Source organism: Capra hircus, chromosome 9 (genome assembly GCF_001704415.2).
Source record: "Capra hircus breed San Clemente chromosome 9, ASM170441v1, whole genome shotgun sequence".
Taxonomy (NCBI): Eukaryota; Metazoa; Chordata; class Mammalia; order Artiodactyla; family Bovidae; genus Capra; species Capra hircus.
Window position 1 is genome coordinate 46,983,696 of NC_030816.1, and position 24,593 is coordinate 47,008,288.

The window sequence follows — 24,593 nt, forward strand, 5'->3', positions numbered from 1 at the left end:
CATTAAGCCAAAAGATAGAGAACTGAACCCTAAATGGGTTCGGTGGTTTGTGGGTTTTGCTCCTAAATTTCAAAGTGAACATTCCTGATTCATGTCCCAGACTCTATCTGTCTTATAGGTCAGAATCCTCTGCATTCAGTGACATATAGGGAAAGGAACAGGAGTGTGTGTGTGTGTGTGTGTGTGTGTGTGTGTGTGTGTGTAGGAGATTTTTATGGATCAGGCTTGAAGGTGAAGTACATCACATTGTACTGGCTAGAATGGTCATAATAACCATACCTAATTGCTCAGAAGGCTGAGAAATGTACCCAAAAAGGAAAGGAAATAACTGAAGACTCATTTCTGTTCACAGTAAGGCTAATCAGAGCAGAGAAGGTTTGGAAACTTTTGGTACCATGATCCACAGTAGGAAGTACTTCACAGTCTGTCGTGTGTACATAATCATGTGTGTAGGCCTGAAACTGAACTTTCCTGAGACAATATTTAATCTCAGTAGTTGTGATATACTTTGATATTTTCTATTTTTTTTTAATGCTGTCATAATCTTCTAGGTTGTTTTGCAATCTAGGTCCCCAGATACGTGATCTGGAATTTTTATGATTTAGATTTTATGACTAGGTTTCTACGTGCACCTTAAAAAACACTGGGGTAGGTAGGTAAAGTACAGGAGCCAACAGTTAATGAAGGTATTGATACCCATCCACTCCCATTTCAGAACACCTTAATGTTCACTTACTAGGTGTTTTTTAAAACACCATATTTTGGCCCAGAGAGAAGCATAATCAAGAAAGATTATGGAGATAGAGATGGAGACATCAAAATTTGAGTCTAGCAGTCACCCTAAGAACTGGCTTAAAGTTAACTTTTGCCAATATTTCTCTGTATTATTAAGCTATTACAGGTGACGGGTTCACATTTTACAGAAGTTGAATGGTGACATTTTGCTTATTAACCTTTTCTATTTCCTCAAGTGTCTCTTTTATTGTAGAATCAAATACTGGTCTTATAACCTTTAATTCATTTTTTGGCTTATTTTTGTCTTGTTTGTTTTTTAAACAGCTTGCTGCTGGTTGCAGGGGGGACAGTTTTAAAAATCTGTGATTTTGGTACAGCCTGTGACATTCAGACGCACATGACCAACAATAAGGGGAGTGCTGCTTGGATGGCACCTGAAGTTTTTGAAGGTAAAATAGCAAAAGCGTGATGTGACTGATAATCTGCCTTATTACCCCATGTAAATCCACTGTGTTTATGGCTTTCCCCTGTTTACATGATTTTATTTCTACATGGCGTTTACACAAGATACTTCCTAAAGTCTAAGGAAGTACTGCATAAATACAACCTAGGATCTTGAATCTCATAGCAAGATTTCGGTTGTCTGTGAAGTTCAGGCATATGTACAGTTGATCCTCATGCTCAGATTCCATAACTGCAAACTTGGCTATGTGACCCCTAGAATCAGTACTCATAATTCTTTTCATAAGTTACTCACAGGTATGCATAGAGCAGGAAAAAATTTTGAGTGGCCCAACACACACATTCCCTGCTGAGGTCAAACAAGGCACTGCTCTGCCCTCTTGTGTCAGTTCTCATGCTGTATCACTTCTGTGATCTATCGAGTGCCTCATTTTTTCCCCTTTTTTGTACTTTGTGTTGATGATTTCACAGTTTAAAACAGCCTCTACGAGTAATACTGAAGTGTTTTCTAGTGTTCCTAAGTATCAGAAGGCTGTGATGTGTCTTACAGAGAAAATGCACTTGCTAGCTAATCTGCATTCAGGCATGAGTTACAGTGCTTTTGGCCATGAGTTTAATATTAATGAATCAACGATTTATATTAAAAAGTGTTTTAAACAGAAACACATGAAACAAGGTTAATATATTGATAAGTTGACAAAACTATTGTGAAGAGGCTCACAGGAACCTTTGTTTACAAATTTTAACAGTTCAGTTTAGTCACTCAGTCGTGTCTGACTCTTTGAGACCCCATGGACTGCAGCACACCAGGCTTCCCTGTCCATTGCCAATTCCTGGAGCTTAGTCAAACTCATGTCCATTAAGTTGGTGATGCCATCCAACCATCTTATCCTCTGTTGTCCCCTTCTCCTCCTGCTTTCAGTCTTTCCCAGCATCAGGGTCTTTTCAGATGAGTCAGTTCTTCGCATCAGGTGGTCAAAGTATTGGAGTTTCAGCTACAGCATCAGTCCTTCTAATGAATATTCAGGACTGATCTCCTTTAGGATGGACTGGTTGGATCTCCTTGCAGTCCAAGGGATTCTCAAGAGTCTTCTCCAACACCACAGTTCATGCGCACGCACACACGAACACCACAGTTCAAAAGCATCAATTCTTTGGTGCTCAGCTTTCTTTATATTCCAACTCTCACATCCATACATGACTACTGGAAAAACCATAGCTTTGACTAGATGGACCTTTGTTGGCAAAGTAATATCTCTGCTTTTTAATAAGCTGTCTAGGTTGGTCATAACTTTTCTTCCAAGGAGCAAGTGTCTTTTAATTTCATGGCTGCAGTCACCATCTGCAGTGATTTTTGGGAGCCCCCAAAAATAAAGTCTCTCACTGTTTACATTGTTTCCCCATCTATTTGCCATGAAGTGATGGGACTGGATGCCATGACCTTAGTTTTCTGAATGTTGAGTTTTAAGCCAACTTTTTCACTCCCTTCTTTCACTTTCATCAAGAGGCTCTTTATTTCTTCACTTTCTGCCTTAAGGGTGGTATCATCTGCATGTCTGAGCTTTTTGATATTTCTCCCAGCAATCTTGATTCCAGCTTGTGCTTCATCCAGCCCAGCTTTTCTCATGATGTACTCTGCATATAAGTTAAATAAGCAGAGTGACAGTATTCAGCCTTAACGTACTCTTTTCCCTATTTGAAACCAGTGTGTTCCGTGTCCAGTTCTAGCTGCTGCTTCCTGACCTGCATACAGATTTCTCAGGACGCAGGTCAGGTGGTCTGGTAGTCCCATCTCTTTAAGAACTTCTAGAGTTTATCGTGGTCCACACAGTCAAAGGTTTGGCATAGTCAATAAAGCAGAAGTAGATGTTTTTCTGTAACTCTCTTACTTTTTCGATGATCCTTTGGATGTTGGCAATTTGATTTCTGGTTCCTCTGCCTTTTCTAACTCCATCTTGAACATCTGGAAGTTCACGGTTCATGTACTATTGAAGCCTGGCTTGGAGAATTTTGAGCATTACTTTGGTAGCGTGTGAGATGAGTGGAATTGTGTGGTAGTTTGAGCATTGTTTGGCATTGCCTTTTTTGCTGCTGCTGCTGCTAAGTTGCTTCAGTTGTGTCCAACTCTTAGTGACCCCATGGACTGCAGCCCACCAGGCTCCTCCGTCCTTGGAATTTTCCAGGCAATGTGGTGCCATTGCCTTCTCCATGCCTTCCTTAGGGATTGGAATGAAAACTGACCTTTTCCAGTCCTGTTCACTGCAAACGTTATAAGACAATACAGGGCATAACGAGAACCGAGTGTACTTTGTGCTGGTTTCCTAGTGATTAAAAATCGGCCGTTCAAAGCTTAAATGAGCATGCCTTAGGAAGAATGCAAGTAACTGCACACATACATCTGTGTGTCTTAACTCAAGTTTTAAAACAGTGATCCATAAGTTGCATATGAGGTTTCTGTATAAGAACATCAATTATCTTTTAAACAATTGAGAAAATTTGAACTGCAGACATGTGATTCATACATTCAGTTCAGTACACTTCAGTTCAGTCGCTCAGTTGTGTCCGACTCTTTGCGACCCCATGAATCGCAGCACGCCAGGCCTCCCTGTCCATCACCAACTCCCGGAGTTCACTCAGACTCAGGTCCATCGAGTCAGTGATGCCATCCAGCCATCTCATCCTCTGTCGTCCCCTTCTCCCCCTGCCCTCAATCCCTCCCAACATCAAAGTCTTTTCCAATGAGTCAGCTCTTCACATGAGGTGGCCAAAGTCCTGGAGTTTCAGCTTCAGCATGATTCTCTCCAAAGAAATCCCAGGGCTGATCTCCTTCAGAATGGACTGATTGGATCTCCTTGCAGTCCAAGGGACTCTCAAGAGTCTTCTCCAACACCACAGTTCAAAAGCATCAATTCTTCGGCGCTCTGCCTTCTTCACAGTCCAACTCTCACATCCATACATGACCACAGGAAAAACCATAGCCTCGACTAGATGGACCTTAGTCGGCAAAGTAATGTCTCTGCTTTTGAATATGCTATCTAGGTTGGTCATAATTTTTCTTCCAAGGAGTAAGCATCTTTTAATTTCATGGCTGCAGTCACCATCTGCAGTGATTTTGGAGCCCCCCAAAAATAAACTCTGACACTGTTTCCACTGTTTCCCATCTATTTCCCATGAAGTATTGGGGCCAGATGCCATGATCTTCGTTTTCTGAATGTTGAGCTTTAAGCCAACTTTTTCACTCCTCTTTCATCAAGAGGCTTTTAAGTTCCTCTTCACTTTCTGCCATAAGGGTGGTGTCATCTGCATATCTGAGGTTATTGATATTTCTCCCAGCAATCTTGATTCCAGCTTGTGCTTCTTCCAGCCCAGCATTTCTCATGATGTACTCTGCATAGAAGTTAAATAAGCAGGGTGACAATATACAGCCTTGACGTACTCCTTTTCCTACTTGGAACCAGTCTGTTGTTCCATGTCCAGTTCTAACTGTTGCTTCCTGGCCTGCTTACAGATCTCTCAAGAGGCAGGTCAGGTGGTCTGGTATTCCCATCTCTTTCAGAATTTTCCACAGTTTATTGTGATCCACACAGTCAAAGGCTTTGGCATAGTCAAGAAAGCAGAAATAGATGTTTTTCTGGAACTCTATTGCTTTTTCCATGATCCAGCATATGTTGGCAATTTGATCTCTGGTTCCTCTGCCTTTTCTAAAAGCAGCTTGAACATCAGGGAGTTCACGGTTCACATATTGCTGAAGCCTGGCTTGGAGAATTTTGAGCATTACTTTACTAGCGTGTGAGATGAGTGCAACTGTGCGGTAGTTTGAGCATTCTTTGGCATTGCCTTTCTTTGGAATTGGAATGAAGACTGACCTTTTCCAGTCCTGTGGCCACTGCTGAGTTTTCCAAATGTGCTGGCATATTGAGTGCAGCACTTTCACAGCATCATCTTTCAGGATTTGAAACAGCTCAACTAGAATTCCATCACCTCCACTAGCTTTGTTCGTAGTGATGCTTTTAAGGCCCACTTGACTTCACATTCCAGGATGTCTGGCTCTAGATTAGTGATCACACCATCATGATTATCTGGGTCGTGAAGATCTTTACATTAGAAGGTATGAAAGCCCATGAAATTCAGAAACATTCAATAATTGAATTCTGATCTTGACTTTAATTTTTGATGAATTTAAAGGTTTTTGTTCTTTGTTTTTAGCCACCAAGAGAAAGAAATTTGTTCTGCAGCTGATCCCTTGAGTGGAGCTATTTTGCCACAAGGTTCAGTTAAAAAGTTTGTGGAAAAGCCAGTGTTCAATTATATAAGGTTAAATAATGCCACTTGTTTTAAGTTTGTATGTAGAATACACATAATTGGCCTTGTTTTGAAATTATTTATTTAATGTGACTTTCTTTGAGTTAAAATAGTACAGTTATTACCATAGTGTGCAGAGCAGAAAGATTTGTTTTTGCAGAAGAACCCAGAAATGAAAGTTACTCTTAATGTTTAGAGCAACAAAACTCAGACTATTAGGCTATGTAGATTTCTTCATTTCTGAAAGATGTCAGCACCTATGCTTCAGATCAGACTGGTATGTCACTGTCCGGTTTATAGTGCACAGTGCCTCTGGCACATGCGAAGTGCGTCTGTAGCTACTGTTGTAATAATCGGTCATTCTCACAGTGGGTTGTTCATGGGTTTTAGGGTTTTGTTTGTTTGTTTATCAGCTGATTGACCAACCAACTTATAATTATGTACATTTCCCCGCATATATCTGCTTACTGTAAGTTTGGTATTTGTAGTTTTCCTGCTTACAACTTACTTTTAAGTTTTCAAGTTAATAATTTATCTCATCAGATATTTTAGGAAAAAAATCTTCACACTAGATTAGAAATTTCTTCTGCTTTGATAGTGTTTTCCATCAAGAGAATGGGAAAAGAAAATTTTAAGATTAAGAAATTACAGAAAGGAATAAGAAATTACAGAAAGGAATGTATAAGTTGTTTTAATTCTCTGCCCCAGAGAAAATATGTTTAAATAAAAGATAAGGTCTACATTTATTGACAAGAAGGTAGAAAATAACTAACTTTCTAAAGTGGGTTTTGTTTCATTTTTTCTTTATTGGATGATAATTGCTTTACAGTGTGGTGGTCTCTGCTGTACATCAGTGCAAATCAGTCATAACTATACATATATATGTGTGTGTATGTATGTGTCCCCCCTTCCTTCTGAGTCTCCCTCCCCTACCCCCCACTCCAAGTCCAGATCATCACAGAGTGCCAGGCTGGGATCCCTGTGTTATACAGCAGCTTCCTGCTAGTTATCTATTTTATACATGATAGAGTAAGTTTTTGAGTACATTATTAATACTTAACTCATTTTAAAAGTATATTTATTGCAAAGACTTGAGGTCTTCAGAAAGAGTTTCTCAGCCCTACCTGTGGCATTCTCTTGTTTTTGTACATAATGCTTATTCTTAAAATTTATGAAAGCCACTACTTCTGTAAGTCATGTGGGGAAAAGTCTTGAAATATTACTACCTTTTTTTCTAGGTAGCAATTACAGTGAAAAATGTGATGTCTTCAGTTGGGGTATTATCCTTTGGGAAGTGATAACACGTCGGAAACCCTTTGATGAAATTGGTGGCCCGGCTTTCCGTATCATGTGGGCTGTTCATAACGGTTTGTGAAGTTTTTCGTCAGTATATTTTGTATATTTCTTATTTGGAAATTGTTTCTCCCCTAAAGAAGACCATTTATCCCCAGTGTTAAAGTATACGATTTCCTGTAACCAGCCTCAAGCCCTACCTGCCCTGACACTGATCGAGCAGAGCTGGGGCAGTCCTGGCTCTGGACAAAGCTGAGAAGGTCTGCTGGCTGTACCCGTGCGGAAGAGGCCGTCAGTTGACAGCCAGAGCCAGCTGCCTCGTTGCCTCTCTCCAACAGACAGGAACACGTTGGACTGGACGCTGTGGGGAAAAAAAAAATTTCTCACATGGTTAAGATAATTAGGGAGCTATTGCTTCTTTCTCATTAAGAAACAGTGTCTCACTGAGGAGAGAAAGCAAAACATATCGAGTAAGAGTTGTTACTGAAGCTATTCATAAAGGCAAAACGTGAAGTGCATCATGTAGTCTTGCTTTTTAGCTTCCCATTCATCTTTATGATGTGAGTGCTGTTATTGCCCCATTTTACAGCTTTCCTTATTAGGAAGCTGAGACCTAGAGAAGCTAAGTAATTTTCCTGGGGTCACAGGTTTAGTAAGTGGTGTTGCTAAGATTAGATCTGGATGTTTCTGACTCAGATGTCCATATTTTTAAGTTATATTCATTTATGGACACAGTGTCCTTGCATCCCTCCTATTCCCTTTATACCTCTAATTACAATGTTTCTAACCACTCATGATACTAGAATACATCTCCTTCATTAATCAATTTACTTTGCAGTTCCTTTGGGAAAATAAACTTCTTGAAAGGAAATTGCTGAATCTTTTAACTTTTGCTATCCTTCTCTATTGTTTAATTTCTATCTCTTGATTATAATTACTCTGACTAATGGCATTTTTGACACACTGTTCCACATGTGATAGAACAAATATCTGCCCCACTGTTTTGGTCATTCATAGACCTGTCAAGGAGTCCATTGGAGTAATCTTGTGTGTTTACCGGTTTCCGGTTCATTGTGTTACCTTTTTTGTTGTTATGGAGAATGCTAGAGCATTGACCAGGACAGTTTGTTTTCTTCTTCTATCATGTGTCAGTAAAATTGAATGTCAGTGAAGTAAGAAATAAAAGAACTAACTTATTAATTGATAAATTTACAAAGATTTCATTATAATTGAGCCCTTCTTTTAAGTTAGGGACCTTGCTATACAAAAGTTGGCCTTGTTTTCGGCTTGTGAAATGACTGACTCACAGCTACTGTAAGGCCTGCCTCCCACAAAAGAACCATTTAGAAGTCAGTGAGTGTAATACTATATAATATATCAACTGTGGTAGATGACTTTTGATATATGGAAGATGATTTGTCAAACATTGAAATTTTTATGATAAATCTGAAAATACAGGTCAGATAAGATGACCTTGAGTTACCATTCACATGTTAAGCTGTTAACCATTTGTTAAAAGAGTGTTTATAATAAATGAACTATTGTTAACTCAGTCATAATGCATGTGAAAATTTTAATTCGGTTTCTCAAAAGGTGTAGATTCCCCTTTATGAAAATGTAATGTTAACCTAAAGGACAAAATAAATATACTTTTATTCCTCCTAAAAAAAATCTTGATTTAGAAAATAAATACCATGTTAGAAACTTATACTATTCTTTGAGTAAATACATTCTTTTCTCCCCTCCTGTAACTTTTAATTGTTAGGTACTCGACCACCACTGATCAAAAATTTACCTAAGCCCATTGAGAGCCTGATGACTCGTTGTTGGTCTAAAGATCCTTCTCAGCGCCCTTCAATGGAGGAAATTGTGAAAATAATGACTCACTTGATGCGGGTATAATCCTTCTTTTGAGGGGCTTTGGGATTAAGGGACTTTTATATATACTGAGTTTTAATGAGATTTTAAAGTAAATGGGTATCATTTTTTTGTTTGTTTAATGCAATTTTGTATTTTCCACTTTAGAATAGGTATTCATTACTCACATAATCAGAGGAGAAAATATTATTTTGGAAAAAAAAAATCTAGTTCTTTATAATGGAAAGATGGCTAGACTAGGTCTCTGAACATGCTTTTTTGCTTCTGCTTAACTTAGTAGATGTATTTGTTACTGGGCCTGTTGCCTTATCTGTAATGTGAGAGAAGTTGAATTAGATGATCTCTAAAGCCTTTACAGGACTTGGGTACTTTATGACTCTAATTGTTGCTGAGTTATAAATTTTCTTTAGTACATATCTTTATCAAGCAGTCATTTATGTAGCGCACTAGAGAGGCTACATTCCCAGACACTTCTATTTAAGTGATTTTTACCTTTTGGTTTTTCATTGTATATTTTCAGCTTTCCACTTGCTGTTAAAAAGTTAAACTTTTTTCTAGGATCTGTAGAATTTTAGAATTTAGAAGAATCATTTTAAATGATTATTAGAATTTCCCAGTCTATAAATCAAACACTTTTGTTAAGAATTATTTGAATCATTCTAGGCCTCTGGTTGTTGATGCACTAACAAATCTGTCAAGTAGTACCTTGACTTGGAAATGTTTATGCACTTGCAAAAGTGCCTGAATTTCAGAACAATTTGCTAAGTAGAAGAATCTTTCAATCTCTTTGAATATAGATTAAGTGATTTCCTAAATGGCCACATAATTAATTTGTTCCTTCCATTGAAAATAAGTTAGGCACAGCAGCTTAAACTCATCTTATTAAAGCTTAATTTCATATTTGGAGAAGAGCTATATGTAGAATCCTGGGACCTAAAGATACACTGATAAGAAAACAACTCAGTAAAAATTAAAATTAAGAAGTATAGAAAACAGCTTGGTCTCCATAATCAGATACCTTAAAATTTTGGATTATATAAATTACTGAGATTTTGATTGTGTGTATATGTGCTTTGTCTAATTTGAGAAGAAAACGTTTCTTTTTTTTCTCCCGAAATTCTAATTTTTATCCAGCAGATATATCCAATATTTTACCTCTGATTCATAGAGTGACATTCATAATCTATCCTTGATATTTAAAATGTCTAACAAATTATTCTGTGGCATACCATCTCAGTTGTCAGACTCGGCCATTTCAGCACTTTAGAGATTTGCATCACTGCTCTGAGAACATGAATAATGTTTCATGTAATTATGAGGAATGATACTACTGTATTTCATATGTTCCTCTAGAAGAATATTGGATGTTTTCTTCAAGATTATCTAGGCTCTATGTAGGTAGATATATGGCACTGATAACAATTGAAATCTAGAAGAGTTAGCACATTGTTGTCTTTGTATCTACAAATTTCCATGTATGCCTTAGTGAAAATAAAGCAGCATCTTTGCTGCATTCAGATCTCAGCAAGAAGTAGTTCAAACATACTTACTCTGTAAGTTAATTTTCACACGATTTAATTTGTATTAAAGAAAGTTTAAATTGTTATTTACTTTTTATATATAGTACTTTCCAGGAGCAGATGAGCCGTTACAATACCCTTGTCAGTATTCAGATGAAGGACAGAGCAACTCCGCTACCAGTACAGGTAAGTGGATAGATTGGAATGTAATAAGCTGAATTTTTGTGTCTCTGTTCCTGTGAAGTGATAATCAAGAAGCAATGAATGATGTCCCTTTTTGCATTTTAATTTATTCCTTTAATATGATTGCAATTTGAATTTCCAGGTGCATCATTCTTCATGCAGGTACCCAGGGTTAGTTAATTGAAAACCCACTTCCAAGTTTTGAAATTCTTACACAATTGTATCTAAAAAGACTGGATATTAGATTTCTGTGGATGCCATTCTTTACTTGAAAAATAATTCTTACACAGATACAGTTAGATCAAATAGTATCAAAAATTATTATAAATATATATATATAACAGTATATTTCCTATTTCTTGATCTTTGTAGAAGAATTCATACAGACATTCATTTAAGAAGCTGTGTTTTAGTTCAGAGTTCCTCAGTTCCATAGTTTGTGGTCATCAAAAACAAAACCAGTAAAAGTAATACTCTAACTTAGAAAAATTTTACTTCTCAAAATATATGGTATTGTGAACATTTCATTATTAGTTTGATTAAAACTAAAAGGCATAGGTGTGTATGTACACATATACTTAATGCATTCTTAAAATTTTATTTTTACTGGTCTATTTCCCCTACCTCCCAAAAAATTATATTTAAACTTGTTCCAGTTTTACTGAAAGTCTTTCTGAGATGCTCTGAATTCTAAAGTGAATTTCTCTAAAAACATTTGCTTGCCACTCCTTACTGTCAGCTGACCTTCTTTACCATTTCTCTGTGATCAAAAGACAGCTGCCACAAACTCCCCCTCTCCATGTGCCCACCTGCCTGTGTCTGCCCCTCTGCTCTGCACTCTCTTCTGTTCCCATGCTGAGCTGTCCATGCTCATAGCCAGAGGCAAGCCTGTCCCCTTGTGCATCAGATCCCATCTGCTCTCCTAGCAATTCTTCCTGTCTCTTGCATCATCAGTTTTAGCCTTTGTGCTGGGATCATTCCCTGAGTATATATACAGTCGTCCCCCCTTGTCCACAGTTTTACTTTCTGCAGTTTCAGTTACCTGTGGTCAACTGTGATCCAGAAATACTAAATGAAAAATTCCACAATGAAATAATTCATAAGTTTTAGATTGTAGCTATCTTGAGCAGCATGGTGAAATCTCAATCCATCCTATGGATCGTCCTTTTATTCAGTGTATCCTATCCATTTGTCACTCGGTAGCCCTGTTGGTTTTCACAATCACCTGTCAAGGTATCACAGTGCTTGTGTTCATGAGACCCTAATTTTATTTAGTAATGGCCCCAAAGCACGCGAGTAGTGATGCTAGCAATTCTGATATCCCAAAGAGAAGCTGGAAAGTGCTCCCTCTAACTGAAAAGGTGAAAATTCTCAACTTTAATTGGGGGGGGGGGGAAATAATCCTGTGCTGGCTGAGGTTGCTAAGATCTGCATTAAGAACTTCTATCCATGAAATCATAAAGAAGGAAAAAGAAATCTGTGCTTGTTTTGCTGTCATGCTTCAAACTGCAAAAGTTAACAGCCATAGTGCAGGACAAGTGCTTAGTTAGAAAAAGGTATTAAATTTGTGCAGTAAGATATGTTGAGAGAGAGAGACCACATCATTCGTGTAACTTTTATTACAGTATATTGTTACAGTTGTTCTGTTTTATTTTTAGTTACTCTTGTTAATCCCTTACTGTGCCTAATTTATGAATTAAAGTTTATCATACCTATATATGTGTAAGGAAAAACACAGTATGCAAGGGCTGAGTACTATCTGAGGTGGCAGGCATCCACTGGAGGTCTTAGAATGTATCCCCTGTGGATAAGGCGGGGACTCTTAAAGTCTGTATTTGCATTTCTCTAGCTTCTCTCTTGCCATTCTCTCTTGTGCTCACTCCGTTCAAGCTTTTATTATACCACTACTCTAGAATTGCTCTTGTCAAGGTCACCAGTTATCTTCACATTACTAAATCTAAATGAAGGATTTTCAGATCACATCTTTTTTGATTATCAGTAGGCTTTGACACAGTTTGTGGCTGTCTACTATTTTCAGCACTTTGAATTGGTCTCCAGGACACCATGCTAGCCTGGGCTTCATCTTACATCTCCGATCACTTACTTTCACGCTTTCCTGTGCTGGTCATTCTTCATCTGCCCAACCTGTAAACGAAGGAGTGCCCAGGGCTTAGTCCTTTGACTTCTTTGTTTGTCTAAACTCATTTCCTTAGTAATCTCATCCACTATGCATGTATACCATGTATTTGCCAATATTTTTGTTCCATCCCAAATTCGAACTCCATACCCACATATCCAGTTACTTGATTGATATCTGCTATGAGCTCAAAATTACCATTTTCCTAACTGAGCTCCCTTCTGAGTCAGTCCTTCCACAGTCTTTCCCATCTTGATTAATAGCCATTTCTTTCTCTCAAGCTAAGAATTAGTCATTCTTGACTATTAGAAAACCATTTAGGCACTTCGATTCCCTTTTTGTGCTATCCTGAAATATCATTTTAAATGGGTTTGTTTGTGTATCTTCATTAGCTTGAAAAGTCTTATTTCTATTCGTATCTTGCTAGTTTAGAAAAGAATTTAAGTTACATTTTATTGAATGAAGCATTTGTGTTATTCCCAACCTATTGTCATAAATATTTTTGCTTTCCTAGGCTCCTTCATGGACATCGCTTCTACAAACACCAGTAATAAAAGTGACACGAACATGGAACAAGTTCCTGCCACAAACGATACAATTAAACGCTTAGAATCAAAATTGTTGAAAAACCAGGCAAAACAACAGGTTTGTTTTGTTATTAAAAGTAAAATCTTTTGGTAACCTTACCAGTAGTCATGAAGTCCTGAACGTTATACTAACAAGTATTGTTTGCCTTCTTCGACTATACAAGTCCTGAATCTTGTTCCTGAAGCAGACAGATAGGCTTAAGAGTAGGTGTGTGTAATGAGATTCTCCTGAAATTCTTTATAATTAATTGTTCTCCCATCTGATGATTACTGCCTTTGACATTTGTGCGTATCTTCCTTACGATGATCCCTAACTTGAACAGTTGATGGTTACAAGTATAAGATGGAGATTTCTTGGGTGTACTACCTGGTTAAAGGAGTTCTTCTAGATCCATCATTTCATGTTTCCAGATTTATTATACTTTTGCTGTTACTGTTTTTTAAATATTTTAAGGAGTGATTTTATTTGTCTTCCTTGAGGCATGTAGGATAACTAATAATTGGGACATTTAACTCCTAGCTCTAGTGATCACCTTTTCCTAAAGGCCAGTGTCTGCAGCTTGTTCTTCCTCACTCTTACAGCTCCCTCTCCCTGAAAACTTGCCATTTCTTTCAGAACAGAACCCATAAAAATCCCAGTTGGTATCTCCCTTCTTCTAGCTGCCCAGGATTTTTAAATAGAAAGAGCTTCAGTCATTCAAATTGACCTATGTTTCTGACAGAGTGAATCTGGGCGTTTGAGCTTGGGAGCTTCTCGTGGGAGCAGCGTGGAGAGCTTGCCCCCAACCTCTGAAGGCAAGAGGATGAGTGCCGATATGTCTGAAATAGAAGCCAGGATTGCTGCAACCACAGGTAAAAAGGAAGTAAAAGTCTGAAGAGGAACGAAGACGGTAGTTTCAGTTGTTTCAGTCATGGGAATGTCAGGGGCTTTTTGTCAGTGTCCTAAATTTTTTTAAAGCAGGAAGTTGATTTATAATATACTTCCTATGCTTCTAGCAGAAAGCATCTCAAATTCCAGATAAACCAAGCATGATTTGTAAAATTATTTGCATTATAAAGTTTAATTTCTTATTACAGATTTTTACCAAATATAATTCAGCTCAATATGAGCTGAAAATCTTAATGAGAAATTGAAATTTAGCCAATACTAGGATGTTTTAGGAGGGTTTTGAGTGATTCTACTAGAGTTTTGTGCTGAACTCGAGTAATAGCAAATGTTTTGTTTTGAATTTAGCAGAAAAATGTGCTCCAGATCAAAATATGATTTGGCCTTACTGTCTGCTGCTGCTCCTTTCAGTGGCAAAAGTAGCTACATTTGTGATTAATTCTTTTAATTGTAAAATAAAAGATCATAGTAATTTGATCTGGAAAAAGCTAGCATTTCTCTTCCATTTTGTCAGTACTTAAATGATTAATTGTGGAAAGACTGGTCAGCACAAAGATAATACATGTTTTGTTACCTTAGTGAACTTCTAACCTTCTTTTCTAACCAGGTTCATTTAGTAATGGTGGGTTAAATTGTTTTCTTTCTGATTTCCCTAGAGGTGGAGAGGAACTGATTATAAATACATTTCTCTTGTGGAAAATGTAGAAATATAAATCTAAAAAACCCAGTCTTCCATAATTGTCCCACTAAAAAATAAACACAGCATTTTTGTGTATTACCTCTAATCTTTTAAACTACGTATGTATATACAAGTATATTCCCTAATGTATTAGCTTTTTTTTTTAACTTAGCTAACCAGGTTTTGTGGGATTTTGTTTCGTTTTGTTTTAAGATCTTTCTAAAAAGAATATTTTCATTTTGTGTGAAGTTCTTTTAAGAAAGAAGTTGTCCAGAGGACCATCCTAACTCTTCTTGTCTTCAACTAATCTTGGTCACTTATTTATCAGTTAGCATTAGAATCAGTTAGATATTATAGAATATCCAAAATAACAGTGTCTTTAACACAAAACTTTTTTTTCACACACAAATCTGGAGGTAGGCCTCTCGATCTTTGGTGCCTGGGTTTCTTCTGTCTCTCTGTGTTACAATCCCTGTTGTGTGGCTTTCATCCTGAAGGTGACTTTGTGCTCCATAATGGCTGTTATAGTTCCAGTCATCACATCCACAGTCCCAGCATCAGGAAGCAGGAGTTAGGGCAAGGGCTACTTTTTCAAAAAGCTTTCACAGAAGTCCCTCCTAACAACTTCCACGTTTATGTCATTGGCCATAGCAATAGGGTCAGATGGCTCCCTTTGGACTCAAGGGAAGAGGGCATCTGCAGTCTTTTATCTGGGAGCATTGCTGTCCTGAGTACAGTTGAGGTTCTGTTGCTAAGAAAAAAGGGAAAAGTAGAGATTGGCTGGTCTCTGCCACATAGATGGAATCTTCAGAAACAGTCAAGTTGAGTGGAGGGAGGTCACTTGAGTCACAAGTGTTTCTGTGTGCAGTGGGGATGTCACAGTACAATGTTTGATGAACAGTGTATACAGAAATGCAGCCTAACACTTTGGGAGTCCTTTTCATTTCAGGAATATCTTTCAAGTTAGAGCTGCCAAACAGTGATTGCTACCTTAAAACAGGAAGTGTTCTGTAATGTAATAGTAATAATTTTATATATCTGCTAGTGTCAATTTTTTAGTCAGGTACTGGTTTATAATTAATCTTCACATAAGTGATATTTCACCAGATTAAAGGTAACCACATATATTTAAATAACCCTATCCTTTCTCTGCCTAAATGTGAATAAAACAGATGGGCTGAACATTTGTTGGTGAATTGTCTTACTTTGACAGGTTCATATTCTCCAGCCTTTCAGAAATATTCCAGTTTAGCAGGAATAGACCCTAAACTTTGGAAACTACAATAAATACTCAGTTTATCAGAAGTTTGTTTAAATATTTATAATTATAAAAGCATACACATTTCATACTTTGATTCAATAGTTATCATATAATCACTGAATTGTACTTTGTAGCACACTTCAAGAAACACTTCATTGAACACATATTCCTGTGTTTGTTTAATTAAAACAAATGTGACAGCTTATTTCTTTTTAACTCCTCTTTTCTTCCCATTTTCATCGTAGACCCGCACTGCACATCAGTGGCTGCATTTAGATTATTTCTGTGAACGTGTTGGGAATCTAGCTTTCTCATTACCCTGCAGCTTTGTTTGTCTCTGTCCTTTTTTTTTCCCTGCTAATTAAAGCCAGTATGTGAAACATCTTGTATTGATAGTTGTTTGCTCCTTAATCACGCCTTGTGTAAGCATGGACAAAGGGTTTGATAGTTCTGCATGCCATCCTGCATGAAGTGTTATTAACATAACTATATGAAAAGTATTCTGTTTTTGTTCACCGTTTTCTGTGTTACTGTTTGTGGTTGTTTGCATGTATACTGTATGTGTGTATTTTTGCAGCCTTTTCCAAGCCTAAACGGGGCCACCGTAAAACCGCTTCATTTGGCAACATTCTGGATGTCCCTGAGACCGTCATAGCAGGTATCACGGACCACCTGGGTTGGTCTAATAGCTGTAAAACTGGAATAATGATCCCTAGTACTTATAAAATGCTTCTTGCTCCAATTTGATAGAATGTGAAAATAGATACCTTGCATGCAGTCCTTAGGGAGACAGATTAAAAACTGTACACATTTATCTGCACTGAAGCCAGCTTGGCCAGAAACCTCACATCTCCAAAATTGAGGATGAATTAGAAGGTAAAGTAATAAGCCTTTTCGTGGAAGGAGGCATACCAGCCCAGAATTCTGCCAACTTCCTCTCATCTTTTAAATGAGCGGAATAGCTGAACCCAGACCTTTTTTTCACCCAGCAGAAAGGAAACAATCCTTTAAAAAATACTTGTTGTCCTTGGCTCCTTTTCTTCCTTCATTGCAACTTGGTGGCTCCCTCTTGGCATTCTGTCCCAGCCTCTTTCTGTTGGTAGCAAGTAAAATACAAAGTTGAGAAAAGAATAACTAAATACTATTTCGCCTTAACCTAGAAAACAGAAACAAAATAAAAACTAAATGAGATTTTCTGTTTTGCATGGTATCTTGCCAAATAATTATGGTCACTTCAGATTTCTATGTATTATTAGGAGGATCTTCTTGCAAATTATGTTTTTATACCTAACTCCCACAAGTCTCATATGGTTAAATTGCTTTCATTTCTTATGGTGATGATCTCATAGATGAATCTTAATCACCATGCCTAGTAGTTCTTGTCTCCTCCAGTAAACTGAAACCTGAGGATAGAGACTATGTCTTTGTTACTTATTATTGATGGCATCAGCCGTGTCTGGCTCAAGACCTCACACATAGTGTTTAATAAACATGTGCTGGTTATGAAAATGACCCATTATTGAGCTCCCAGTGGGTCAGAACTAGTATACATGTAAAATCTGTAAATTACAGATGTATATAAAATATTTCAAACAGTTCTTAGGGCCCATTCCATATACAAAACCACTTTATTTCTAGAGTAGTTCTTTGTTATTCTGGTTGTTCAAGTGGTTTATTTAACATTTTCATTGTTGCCCTTCAGAGAATACAGTTAATTTATTCCTTGCATATTTTTATTGAGTCATGGGCTGCTTTCAAAATTAGTAAAGTACTTAGGATCATTTTACTTCTGCCTTGAAAGATACCAAGTTTAAGGGAATAATACTCTAACTGAAGAAGCAGCAATGTTTAAATATTCATATTGCTGAGCTATGATTATCTTAAATGTTTGAGAGTATCAGAAAAATTTAGCCAAATGGCACACTAATCTTAATCTGGGTCTTATGGGTAAACATTAAGAACAGATACACCCACACATAGCGAAATAGCCAGTGATGTATGTGATAATGAGTGAGGGAAAAGAGGAGAAAAACGGTCGCAGAGGTTCTGGGACAGGGTGAATGTATGCACCACACCACACCCCACCAGGGGACATTTGGCACTCTCTGGGAACATTTATGATTGTCAAAACTAATAGGTGCTGCTGACATGTTAGACAGAAGCCGCATTGCTGCTAAACAGTCTGGAGTGTCTCAGGCAGCCTCCCACAGCCAAGAATTACCCATCCTGAAGTGTCAGCAGTGCCAGGGCTGAAAAACCCTAGTTAGATGTGCTGTGTGGCCTGTAAGGTAGTTTAAAGCACATCAGCTTAATAGCCATTTTACAGATGAAAAAGATCCAATGAAGTTGAATGGTTTTCCCAGAGTTACACAGCCAGGATCCCATCATGGGTCTTCTGACACCAGATTACACCCTTTTTTTGTTTTGTTTTGTTTGAGTCACAGAAGTTAGAGTAATTCTGTGCTGCTCCTACTTAGGGTTCGTATTAAATTTAACTGAGCTGTTCATCCAGAAGATACTTTTTAATGACATTGGATCCTTATGGGGTCAGGAAAGCTTAATTCTGCTGCTAATTGCCAGAGTACCAATGCTTGTTAAGTGGAAATAGTATTCAGTAATACATTTTGTTAAATATTCTTGTTGGGTTTTTTCCCCCAGATATTCAAACATTAACCTAGTAGTTTCGCTTTTTTTTAATAAAGGATGCAACCACTGGAATTGAAATAATTGGACATAAAAGTGAAACATTAATTTATTCTTAGGTTATATTTTTAAATTAAACATAAAAGATATAACCTGTGCTTTGGGAATATCTCAACTATCTTACATGCCATTTTAATTGTAAAGAAGGATGAAATTTAATTCCCTAAATTTCTTAATACCTTTTAGAACTTTTTTACTTGAGGTTGATTCCCTACAAACTCTGTGGTTATATTATCAGAAACTTCTTGATATATCCAAACTGGCATTAATTAGCATTGGATCCCAGTTGTAAGTATTTTTAAAATATAAGCTCTATTTTTCATCTGTTATGGATAAGTATTTTCAGTAATATTTTTCTTTGACCAAGTGCCGTATACTGAGTTTAATGTACCTCTTGGGATAAACTGCCTCTTTTTATTAGGAATGCTCCTTTAAGCATCAAGTAAGTTTTTAATGTGTATGTATTAGCAGTGTACAAATGTATCATTTTTGAAGTGTTGCTTCTTGCATTTAAAAAAAATTTTACCAAGTTTTAAAAGTGTTTAAATAGGCACTGTTACTCTAAAAAAATTTTTTTAATACAGTCTTTTTAATGACTAAAATGCCTAACCTGGTCATGGGTCAACAAATTTAAATCTTGTTTTTTGCTTGCTCTTCAACACTGTTAAATACCCTGCCATCCACAAATGAGGAACAAGCAATCTATGGCTAACACCAGCATTCATCAGTTTAACAGTCTCTCAGGTCATGCAAAAATGGACCTTTAATGCCTCAGGACTTCTGTGGATCAAACTACACAATTTTTTGTACCCTTGCTACTTTAGGCCTGGCTCTGAAAGAGATATTGGCAACTTTGTTCTGGTTAAGTCTTCTTTCTGCTTTCCCCTGCCCACAGAGTGGCTGTAAATCTATCTGGCTTCTTTTTAGCAAGCAAGACACATAATAAGAGTAATTGCCAGTACAGTATGACATTGTGCTAACTCTTCATTTGTAGAGAATGTCCTGCCAAATAACTGTGCAACCTAAGCAAAGTTCATGTAAATGCAGACATCTCTTGCTCATAATTGAAACTATCTGATCTATAGTTTTCTAATCCGTTTTATGTTACTTTTACTGGAAGAAAAGAGAGTGGGTGGCAGATTACTGGATTGCTTTAAATTTTTCTAAAGTTTTTTCCTTTAAGGTTTTGATAAAAACATGAATTTTTGTTTATTTGGTTCTTTTACTTGGATTTTCTTGACTTTCCCACATTTTGCTTTTGTTATTTCCTGAGCTTCCAAGGGTCTATTTTCCCCCCATCTTCATTTCAAATACTCAAATGAGATAGGGATTATGAATTGGGAAACTGTAATACATTTGATAGTAACATTTGATCTGGTGTTAGAAGAATACCTAAATTTTACATTTCTTTTAAAATTTCACGTGTCAAAGTTAAACAGGTAAAATGTCAAAAAGTTACCCAACAAGAGTAACAACCTTTTCCATCATAGAGTAAGAGACTGAGTCGGCTTCCCTGGTAGCTTAGTGGTAAAGAATCCACCTGCCAATGTAGGTGACATGGATTCAATTCCTGGATTGGGAAGATCCCCTGGAGAAGGAGATGGTAACTCAGCCCAGTATTCTTGCCTGGGAAATCCATGGACAGAGGGGCCTGGCAGGCTACAGTCCATGGAGCTGCAGAAGAGTCCAACTTAACTTAGCAACTAAACAAGAGACTGAATAGTTAAAAGATATTTTGTTCATGGCTCTGGTGTCTGTTATCAAGGGGTATCAGCAGTCCTGCTCTGGAGTCCTTGTGTGAAGAGTTAGAGTACTTAAGAAAGTCAACTATGATTATAATGTATTTTGAAATCCACTGGATGAAAGTACTGTCAGATACATATACACATACCACCTGTAAAAGACTTAATTGAAACATAAGTCTTCTGTACTTTCTCCCTTTCTGTTGTTAAAAAATCCTCATGCATAGTTTATACCAGATCGATTGCTATTATGAAACGAAATAAATTTCCAACATATGATTTGCAAAAGTAAATTTTTCCAAATACTGATATTGATAACTGTTGTTAATTATACTATAAAAGATAACTTTTTAAAATAAGCTAAATTGTAAGGTTTTATAGAATATATTTAAACAGTTTTTATTAATACTACTATAATATCTTACTCAGTGGTTCTTAAGTTCAGACTAAATTACAATACTTGGCTTCATTTTAAACACTTGAAATTTTTCTCCTCTATTCTACAGATTAGCATTGCCTTCATGTACTTCTGTTTGAGAAACTTGAACAGTGAGACTCTAGTGTACCTTTTGTTATTTCTAAGCCTGGAATAAGATGGTATAACATTTTAAACTGATAGAACGCTTTGACCGAAAAGCATTATGTACTGTCTTAAGGATTTGCTATAGAAGGCTGAATATGCAAGTGTTTTGTTGAGTCAGTCTTAATACACATAAAATATTTTTGTCTAGGTCTCTGAATTTAATTGACATTTGTTGTTAATAATATTCTTGAAACTGAAAAGAAACTTGAGGGAGTCCTTATGGTTTCAGCTGCATTTAGATCTCTTAACTGAGAAAAATTTAATGACTATTCATTCACTTTAAATTTCAGTCAGGTACACTGAGCTCTATTGTATATTGGTTATTTACCAAAAGTGTGATAAGTAGTTAATTAAAATATGAAAAGTGCTGAGTGATAAACAGTGCAGCACCATTATGAGGAGACCATGAAGTAAAAGAATTGAGCTTTTCTAGATCTCAAGTTCTTACCTTGCACAGACAGTGTCATTAACACCTGCCTTTGTTTAGGGACACAGGGGCCCAAGGAGAGCTCTTCTAAGATGTATTACATCTGCTTCTGCCAAGTGCAGACACTGCTCCTTCAATAAAATTCTGTATTTGTGACTAATTAAATAGGAAAGTGCATATAACTTTACAGGAAATATTTTGGTAGTCTCTTTCCACCTTATTGTAGTCTACCAAGATCACTTTTTAAAATATAAAAAGGGTAAGTGTCCCATAATTTTTAATATTCAAAACTTAACAAATATCAAAATTTCCAACATTTTGATTGAGATGTCTCCAAGAAAATGTGTTGATTTTTACATGAATCGTGTCTTCAGAAAGTTGGAACCTAGAAAAATGTAAGTAGTTTAGGTAAGGAAACTGATAAGAAAAACCACAGGAATGACCCTCTGGGACCTAAGCCAGCGGTCTCTGAAAGGACTCTGATGACTTTCAGCTACCAGCTCAGAAAATCAGTTGTACTTAAAAGAACAGCTTTTTGGAGAGATGGATTTTGTTTGTGTTGTAAAAGCTGCTGTTCCAACCACCCTTTTAGGGGTGGGGAAGAAGGCGGGCTTAGGGACATAGTATATTCCTTTTGTTGCTCTTAGAAAAGTTATTTTTTAAAATATCTTTTGTTCCCTGTCAGAAGTCCTGAACATTCCAAAATTCATTACAGATTAAAAAACTCAAGACATCATTTATAAATTCCATACTTTTTGATTAAGCATTGACAATATGCTATCATATTGTCCCTTATTTCTACTTTTTTCCTTTATACTGCTGTGTTTAATACAGGTATGCACATATTAAATAATCATGAAAAAATGTAAAGTAAATGAGTTTCTAAATTAGTGTTTAGTTACTAAAAAATTCAGAGTCAGTCTAAATTTACTGAGCACACACTCAGTAATTTTCATTTGTGATAATAGGAGCTTGATGTTTTTTACATTCATATTTCTAAATTATGGCTTGAAACTTAATATTGGAGCAACAAGTATTTGTTGATTGCAATCCTTTTTTGCTTCGTCTGAACTGTATGCCAGATGGTTTCTGCCATGGTTATGCTAATGAAAATGCATTGCCTAGTATTGCTCGCTTTTGACTCTTGCTGTAGCTTAAAGATTTCTCATTTTATGGCATCTGTTAACTGTCAGTTCTCCTTTCCCCTACTTAAAACTTTTTATTCCCCTTTCCTCCCCTTCTCCCCTCTCTCCCCTTAGAGCTTGTCTTTGTTGTTATTGCAATGGTGATGTAATGATTTTCAGACACATGTGCTGGGTGGTTCCCCAGATTCACAAATGTTGCTAATCTGAAAAGAGAATTCCAGACACTTTTACAAGCCTGTCTCATCTCAGCTAATTTTAGAATGATTGTGTTGAATGAAATGTGCCTGAAATTGCTCATTAGTCATGGTAGTTGGGATCCTTTTTGTTCTCAGGAAAGTGGGGATAATTAAAAGTTTTCAGAGAAATATCTTAGTGTGCCCGATTCCATAAATGTGCAGTTTGTTATTATGTCAATTTGTAATTGAAAGTTGGAGCTTGGAATAAAATGAAATGTGAAATAACTTTAAGATTATGCAAAGAATTCTAAAACATAGCTTTAAATACTGGAGTTATACTTTTGAGGATAGCTATAAATTTGAGTTTTTATATTCACTGAACGTACTATTGCATTAAACATTATTCTTCTGTTGTAAGGTCCTTTTAGTGTATGTACAAAATAGTAGGTTCACCTTGATTAAGATGCTAGGATATATTGCTGGTTGGTTTAAAATAAGATAATGAAGGTTATGGAGATATAAAATTTTAGAAATGAATTCTGTTGGCTGATCAGGCCACAACTATTAGAGTACGTGGTCTGAGCACTGCCCACTATTACATAATACGGTCTTCAGAGTCAAAAGAATTTTGACTATTGTGTCAGCTGTTACTCATAGTATTTTGGTGTTTCCTTTTAGACAGCTGATCTCTCATCTTAGAAAATAACTGTGTAAACAGCCCTATTCCCAAATAGAAGTGCTGAGTGAAGCTGTTGTTCAGTTCACCCCATGTTGCTGAAGACTTAGATTTGTCTAGTTCTTTCATAAACTGATTTTTAAGTCAGTTATGCTTAGCATGGTAGTTCCTGAAGCAGAGTTAACACACTAGCCCATTTCAACAACCTGTATATCTGAGAACGGAATGAGAGTCATTCATCTCCACTAGGAATTAAGAGTTGTTGTTCACAAATAATAAATTACTAGATTCTGACAAAGACTAATGGGATTAGGTAAGTGTGACTCAGTGCAATAAATTCAAGCCTAAGCATCCTTTTAAGCTCTGAAACGAACAAGGTACTGCTGTTGGTTAAAGCCAGTCAGGGCTCACAACTTGCTAGCTGTCTTGCTGTAGAAACTGTAACGTAAGGCCCTTGAAATAGATGCCGTCATCAGCCCCAGCCCCCAAGCATTCATCTATTTAAACACATGACAGAAGATGGTGGAAGAGAATTCAGCAGCTCTTCGTGTGGTAGGAATGGTTATTGTATTAGGACACACTTTATTGTAAGCCAGCAACTTTTGAGTTAAAATACTATAGCTGTTTCTTTCTTTACTTACATCTTTCTTTCTCTTTTTTTAACAATGAACACACTTGTTTTTTCTCACATTCTGTGTAGATCCAAGGAGCAACAAATTCCAACTTCCTACTGTAGCAGTTAAACCCTTCTTGTCTCTGAATAGATTTCAGTATTTTAATTTTTAATTTTTTTATTTTTTTAAAGGCAACGGGCAGCCAAGACGTAGATCCATCCAAGACTTGACTGTTACTGGAACAGATCCTGGTCAGGTAAGACTTAATATTTGAATTCTCTGTCTTTGGAGATGAGTGATAGGCACAAATCAAAAATTAACTGGAGTATATATCCTCTGCAAAATAAGCTTTATAAGTTGACCTAAAATGATAATGGAGAAATTCATTATCATCAACTTAAATATGTAAGGGGGAAAAGGTATAGATGCCATTATTAACTTGAATCTAAGAAGAGATTGGTTAATTCAATAGTGCTATGTGTGTGTTATGTGGTTTTCATATATGCTTTAATAAGGAAGTATTCGGTTTTGTACTTAGGACAATTTGTCATTAACATTGTCCTCCAAAATATATCATTAGTGTTAACCTCCTTTTTACTAAAGA

At 36.6% G+C, this 24,593-nt stretch overlaps 1 protein-coding gene across 5 annotated transcripts in view; it reads left to right on the forward strand.

Moving 5' to 3' along the window:
• The window catches only part of MAP3K7 (mitogen-activated protein kinase kinase kinase 7), a 74,210-nt gene that overhangs the window by 22,489 nt on the left and 27,128 nt on the right, over positions 1-24,593 (forward strand). For 4 of the 5 annotated variants that reach the window (XR_001296081.2, XR_001296083.2, XR_001296084.2 and 1 more), the window contains exons 6-13: positions 1,060-1,184; positions 6,738-6,866; positions 8,558-8,688; positions 10,295-10,376; positions 13,025-13,155; positions 13,820-13,949; positions 16,501-16,581; positions 24,181-24,245. Coding sequence is in view for 2 of the 5 variants with exons in the window: in XM_013966480.2 (XP_013821934.1) it covers positions 1,060-1,184; positions 6,738-6,866; positions 8,558-8,688; positions 10,295-10,376; positions 13,025-13,155; positions 13,820-13,949; positions 16,501-16,581; positions 24,181-24,245 (874 nt within the window). In the remaining 3 variants the exon portion in view is untranslated. The remainder of the gene's footprint in view (positions 1-1,059; positions 1,185-6,737; positions 6,867-8,557; positions 8,689-10,294; positions 10,377-13,024; positions 13,156-13,819; positions 13,950-16,500; positions 16,582-24,180; positions 24,246-24,593) is intronic. The other variant, XM_005684675.3, reaches the window with a different exon arrangement.